The sequence below is a fragment of the Stigmatopora argus genome, chromosome 2 (assembly GCF_051989625.1).
Source record: "Stigmatopora argus isolate UIUO_Sarg chromosome 2, RoL_Sarg_1.0, whole genome shotgun sequence".
Lineage (NCBI taxonomy): Eukaryota > Metazoa > Chordata > Actinopteri > Syngnathiformes > Syngnathidae > Stigmatopora > Stigmatopora argus.
The window spans coordinates 3,463,272-3,469,920 of NC_135388.1; the positions used below are offsets into that span (position 1 = coordinate 3,463,272).

General features: G+C 39.1%; 1 protein-coding gene across 1 annotated transcript; it reads left to right on the forward strand.

Annotated features, from left to right (window-relative positions):
* Nucleotides 1–5,290: 5,290 nt before the first annotated feature.
* LOC144065005 (mesoderm posterior protein 1-like) lies at nt 5,291–6,201 on the forward strand. The gene is made up of 2 exons (XM_077587941.1): nt 5,291–5,907; nt 6,023–6,201. Exons 1-2 carry the CDS (start codon nt 5,311–5,313, stop codon nt 6,053–6,055), a joined length of 630 nt encoding a protein of 209 aa, XP_077444067.1. The 5' UTR covers nt 5,291–5,310; the 3' UTR covers nt 6,056–6,201.
* The last annotated feature ends 448 nt before the right edge of the window (nt 6,202–6,649 follow it).

Below are 6,649 nucleotides of genomic sequence, written 5' to 3' on the forward strand. Positions count from 1 at the left end.
TCTGGTGCTTTGCTTTGTGTTATTCAAGAAAAATGAGAACCCAAATATGTAAATATCTCAATAATATGCTGCATTTTTTTTCCATTTGGAGAGTTTGCATATTTCCTGTTGTACAATTGTTACCAATCAAACATTGATTTTCTGATAGCCAACAAAGCTGTTTGAGAAATGCAAACATAACAAAATATTGTGCCCCGACATGCAGGCAATTTGAGATACGAGTAACATTTCGGGCAAATATTTATCTTGAGATAGGAGACAAATTTTGATATACAGCGGACGCGAGAGGCTGCTCATAAGAACATCATGGCCACTGCCTTTCTGCTCGCAACTCCCTCGTGTAATGTTTCTACGAGCACTGGGCGGAGCGTCGCATATTTTCAGTGTTTTTCCCCGTTAGTCAGTGCGAATGGCGGAGTGATCGCTAATACGAGAGGAGTCTATACTACTTCTCGTTGGCAAGTGATCATGCGTTATCCTATTGTGAGGACATTTGTGTGCATCATTTTGGGAATATTTTGAAGGGAAAACAAAAGCAAACAACCCTCGATAGGTTGCGTTTGAAATTCAGGGTGGAGGCGGGGCCAATAGAGCCAACCCGGGAGAAGAAAGGTATCAAAATTTAAAACAAAATTAGAATTAAGTTTAGTGTCAGGTTAGATTCAACTTATTTTTGATTGTGTCTGCATCGTAATCCAAGTTCATTTCAATTTGTTTATGTTATGTTACGAGCGTGTTGCCGTGCAAAAAGTTGTTTTGAGTTCATTCCTATGGGAAACGTTCATTTGAGTTACGTGTAAATCCACATATGAGCTCAGTCCCGGAACAAATTAAGCCTGTATCTCGAGGTACCACTGTACATTTATTTATTATTATTTTTTACCTGATTCTGATCCTCTGAAAATGAGGCCCAATTTCCAATAAATTCCGATTTTTCATCAGGGACATCCTTAGTGTATTTCATCGTTACTTTTATAGAAGTTGGCTTTCTCATAATAAATCACGTAGTTATGCTGCACTGGAGAAGGAGAAAAGTAGATTGTTTCTCATTTTTCCTCAGTCAAGAATGTACAATGCTTTTTACAACAAGGCTAATTAATTTGGTCAGTTACCGTTTTCATTTTTTTAGACTTTGAGACTGATTGCTGATTATGAACCCTATGGTACAGTTCACGTCTAACATGGAGTGCGAAAGTGAGCTTCCATGTGCAAAAAAAAACATGTCAGCACACAAGTGTGAGCTAGCCCTGGTAGGAGGACATGTTTACTCTGACATACTCATGACGACCAGTCATGAAGAAGATGATGAAGACGGCGTGTCCCTCTTTATCAGCACTCAACCTTTAATCGGTTCACCGTATCAGAGCTGCCAAATGTCAGCAATCATATTTTGTAGTGAGGAAAGAGAATTTTCAGATTTTGGGAGCCTAGTGGCATTTACCGGCGACACGTACAAAAATAAATCTCACTCTAAACTCATTTTCTAATGCTTTTAAAAAGTTAATTCTTGCAAAGAAATCAAAAACACAAACAGTAAATGAATTATTACTCACGTTTTGATTTTAGCTAATACACGTCTACTGGTGCAGTAAATTACAGAATATTTGTCGTTTTTGGCGTAAATTAATGGAATATTAACTCATTAATGGCCGTGAAGAGTGGCGGTCCACCTCTGAATAACCTCCTGCTCCAACCTCCTTTCACACCTCAAGTGTCCAATGTGACTCCCTCAATCTCAGCACCCCCGCTAAAAAACCCACACATAAACAAACATCCACGCTGATTTGTAAGAACATCTGCATGAAGTTGGGCTTAAAGATCGGAATGAAAAATGTTGTGTGTTCAAGTGGAAATTTCCATTCACAAATGTCATTGATAAGGAAATTAACCGATTTTTCCAATAAAACAAAGATAGGTTTTAAAATAGAACTGCTGGTTAAAATAGTCTCCAAATTTGGTTTGATCTTTTCTCCCTTGTTTTTTGTGCTATATTTTGTTACATTACTTGCTATTTTAGCGCATATGTATTTTATAGTATTTTTTGTTTGTTTATTTCTTCTGTTATCGTCTTTTTTCGTTTTTATTGCACATAAATCTTTTTATGATGACTTATTTTTGTGCACTTTAAAATTTAATTTTAGTTGTATAATGACAATTAAGGCATTCAATTCAATTTTGTTTATTGTTTATGTTAAATTATGTTACCGAGTCGCCAGGGTTCTTTTTTTAAATAAAATGAAAATAAACTATATTTATTCCTTCAACTTTTAATTTCATGCTCACAATATTTGAATTATTATTTTGCCCTGGCGGACATTTTTCGAGTAGTAATCTTTAAAATCCAGCCATTTATAAAATGACTCTTATCTCATATCTGCAATTGCCATCATTCCAAATCCCTTTTACAGGATTGGCTGTCGGGCCCAGACAGGTGGCGGGCAGCCCAGTCCCAGAGCCTGCCGTGGGTGGGCTTTGACCCCCGAGAGGTGCCAAACTGCTTTCCACGCTCCCACAGCCTCACCTCGGCCGCAGTGCATGGGCGGGTCGCGAGGCGGCGTGGGTTCAAGCCCGGTTCGCTTTGCCCTCCACTTGACAGTAGCTGACTGCTGTGCCCATTTAACCCTTCATTAGGCCAAATATGGTCCTTCTAAAAAGTTTCATCATTTCTTTAAAGCTATAGTCACTCGTTTACGAGCAAACTTCTTTTTTTTCTTGAACTGACAAAAATTTAAAGTAAAAATATTTAAGTTAAAAAGTTAAAAATTGAATTTTAACAATGCTGATTGAACGATAGCTATTTTTTTCACTTATAATACATTGTTTTTATTTTAAAAAGATGTTAAAAAAATCACAATGCGCCAAAAGGATTTTATTTTGTGTGTCTTCGAGACATTTCAAAATAAAACTGAGATCCAGTTATGTTCGAAAAAAGTTGTTGTGGGCAACTCTGACATTTTTTAAGTGTCATTCATAACTAAATAAAATAAATATGGAGCTGTGTGAATTTTTAAGAGTTTGAATTTTATCTGTTTATTAATGACTAAGCTGTATAAATTAAGTATAATTCATCAAAATATTAAGGAATTCACCAAAAGTGAGGAGTAAAAAATAGAAGTGCTAAAAATATTGCATTCTAACAAAGGAAAATTAATCTTAGATGTTTTTCTACTGAGTATATTAAGTGTAATTCATAAAAATATTAAGAAATTCACCAAAAGTGAGGAGTAAAAAATTGAAAAGTGCAACAAATATTGCATTCTAACAAAGAAAAATTAATCTTAGATGTTTTTCCACTGAGTATAATAGTGACTAATTATTGCATGTTGAATTATCCAATTTAAAAAAAATAGCTAAATCTCGTAACTATGACATTCTTTTGTTCCTATTTTGATTGGGCTAGAAAACACTCTGGACAACTGTTCCTGCTTAAATAGCATTTGTGTCTATTTATATCGAATACAATTCAATCTGAATGCTGTACGCGTTGATTAATTTTGAGATGAAAATGCGCATTTGGGCAGGCAAGGCTTTGTCTTATTGTGGAAAAGCCGCACAGCTGAGCGCTGTTCCAACGAGAGCGAGGTTCTCACAGCTGAGGTGCGAAGTGACACCTTGGCTCTCGTCTTTTCTCATCAGTGTGAAGGCCTCGCACCTCGGCTCATTACATCCTAATCGCTACGCACTCGCATAGTAAACACTTTGACGCGCGTTACGTGCACGGATCGTATCGTTCCTGGTCCATTGCAGGCTTTAAATGTGTGTTCGGCAGCGATTCGATCTCAGCTGGGTGTCAACGTTTTCTGTTAGCGTATGATGATAGCGCGAGCTAACCGATTATGACGTCACTAGGAGGCAAATGATGAAGGATTTACAATGCTGGCTAAATTAGCGTTTAGCTCAAATGTGAGCTAGCGAGGAGAAAACGCCAACTATTTGTTATTATTATCTGGTGGACTCGTGTTTATCGTTTTCTACACGGGTTCTAATTTGTATTCTTGTGTTTTATTGTGGCGAGCCAATTTTTTTTTCAAATCCAAAGCCTTTTATTGTCATTATACGACAGCTGCGTATGACGAAATTGGTGGCAGATGTTTGTAAATAACAATAAGACTGAGGAAACAACCCGTGCGCGCCGCCATCTTGGATCGGAATCAGCCTATAATGAATGCTTGCCGCTCAAACCTGATCTGGGTTCAGTTTTAGCTAATGTTAGCCGCTAACATTAAAGCAGGGGTAGGGAACCTATGGCTCAGGAGCCATATGTGGCTGTTTTGATGGCTAACCTGTGAACTAAAATATGGAAACCGCTGGTGAGATAGCGCAGTCCCGAAAACACCAATAGGAACGTCACGTCGGCACTGCGACGTTAACACTTCCACTAGTGGCACATTATTTATTTTTTTCATTATACTCCTCTGCATGCGTACTCATTGATTAGCATCAGCGTAACGATGTTGTCAAAAGAATTCAGAGACTTTTTGGCCTATACAAGTGATGGATTGACAAAAAAGCCACACATTTTCATGTATTTTACTTTTAAATAATGAGTATGGCTCTCCTGGAATAACATTTTTTTTAAATCATATCATAACTTTGTTCATCTATTCCCTATTGATAAAAAAACTGTTAAATGTAAACAAAAGATTTCCTAGTTAGAATAAATGATGATTTAATCCACCCTGAATTTATTCTCCTTGTACCTGACAGGTTTTTTAATCTAGGAGGCTAGATGCTAACATTTAAGATAGCAATAGCTAGCAATACAAGCAAGATAACTTCCCATCCTAGCATTCATCCCCCATTTAATTCCTAAACGAGAATATTTTAAAAAAACGATACATTTAAATGAAAGGAATACATAAAAACGAAAGGAATTTAAAAGCGGATTGCATCATTTTTGCAACTATTATCTTAAACTAGCGAACATCACAATTCTTTCTTACCGCTTTCCCGTGATGAATGGCGAGATCAGAATCCTCCGTGAAAATATGAAGCCATGTGTCAAACTCATTTCTCCTTAACCAGGGCCACAGACCCTGGAAAGAGAAAAAAAATAAGTGTTTATTGTTATGAAGAGGAGTCAAACTTCACACCTCTGCTCCTGCTGCTGCTTTTCCCAGCCATGGCCACTGTGTGTGTGTCGTGTGTGTGTCAGTGTGTATGTGTGTGTGTGTTTGTGTGTGTGTGTGCTGTTGGAGAGAATGTGCGGAGGTGTCACTTGGCACCTCCCGGACTCCGGCCCGGACTTTAAAAAGGCAGCAGCTCGGTAAGAGAGCGGCACACGGGCAAGGAGCCGCCGTCTATCGCAACATGGCAGGCAACATGTCTTCCGACGCCGCGCTCCAATACGGCCTGCATTACCGACAGTGGTTCTCCGACTCGGACCTCTCGGGGGTCTCCTCTCCGGAGACCCTCTCCCCGGACTCGTCGCCGCCGTCTCTTCTTCTCCCCAAGCCCGCCAAGCCGGGATACGCTTCTGGACACGCTGCGGCGGCCTCGCGGGGGAAGCCCGGGAGGGTGGCGAGGGTCCGCAGCAAGCAGCGCGAGAGTGCCAGCGAGAAGGAGAAGCTGAGGATGAGGGACTTGACCAAGGCTCTGCACCACCTGAGGTCCTACCTGCCGCCCTCGGTGGCCCCCACGGGCCAGACCCTCACCAAGATTGAGACCCTTCGCCTGGCCATCCGCTACATCTCCTTCCTGTCGGCTCAACTGGGAGACCCTTCCTCTTCCGGCTTGTCCTCCTCATCTTCATCCTTCTCTTCGTCTTCCTCGCCCTACTACTACGCCAACCCTCCGCAGGCCCAGCATGACATGTACGCGCAGCAGTGTCAAGGCCAGGATGTCGCATTGCATTCTGGGAGCTGTAGTTTTCCAAACGTGTTGCCCTCAGGAGGATCAACTTCTCAGGTAAAATTGTAAAAATGGATTTATAGACATCTATACACTCATCTCAAGCTAGCTAGCTCTCTAGCTAACCATTTGATAATTGATTAACTAATCATATTTTTTCTTTTTTAAACAGATTGAGTACAACAATGAGTATTATTGGGTTTGAAAACCCCCCCACCATCCAACGACTACTACTGCCTCATTGTGAAAGGACTAATTTATTACGATATTTTAACCTATTTTATCTCGTTTTTTATGTCTTTTGTATTTATGTGTAAATATGAACATGTGGAACAGGCTATTTTTATATGATTTTGGATGCCACTATTTATAATAAATTTGTAGAAACAAAGTCAACTGTTGTCTTCACTTGGGGAATGTGAGAAAAAGGTGATCAATATTTTTGATAGTGTATGTTTTAGACGTTTTTAGTTTTTTTACATTGATTGTTGTTTTATGCAGGTGTTATGGGCAGTGATGAGGACAAAGACTACTTATGAGTGAAGAATAAAATGAAATACAATAAAAAAATTAAAAAATCCTGCTGGAGAAAGGTGATTGGAATTATGGAGGAAAAAAGTTAATATTTCAACATATTAAAAAATAGATTACAAAAAAACTGCAACTGCAGTAATGCAATCTTGTTGGCAAAAAACTAAAATGTACACTGTAAAGATAAATCAAGCCAGGTGTACCGCACCTCTTTTTAAGAGTAAAGTGGGTAACTTTTCAACCCATCATCCTGATAATGAAAATCAAA

Excerpts from the sequence above, each read along its gene's own strand:
- LOC144065005 (XM_077587941.1), top strand. The coding sequence starts at position 5,311 with ATGGCAGGCAACATGTCTTCCGACGCCGCGCTCCAATACGGCCTGCAT. Across the intron at positions 5,908-6,022 it reads CAGGAGGATCAACTTCTCAG|ATTGAGTACAACAATGAGTA; the intron begins GTAAAATTGTAA and ends TTTTTTAAACAG.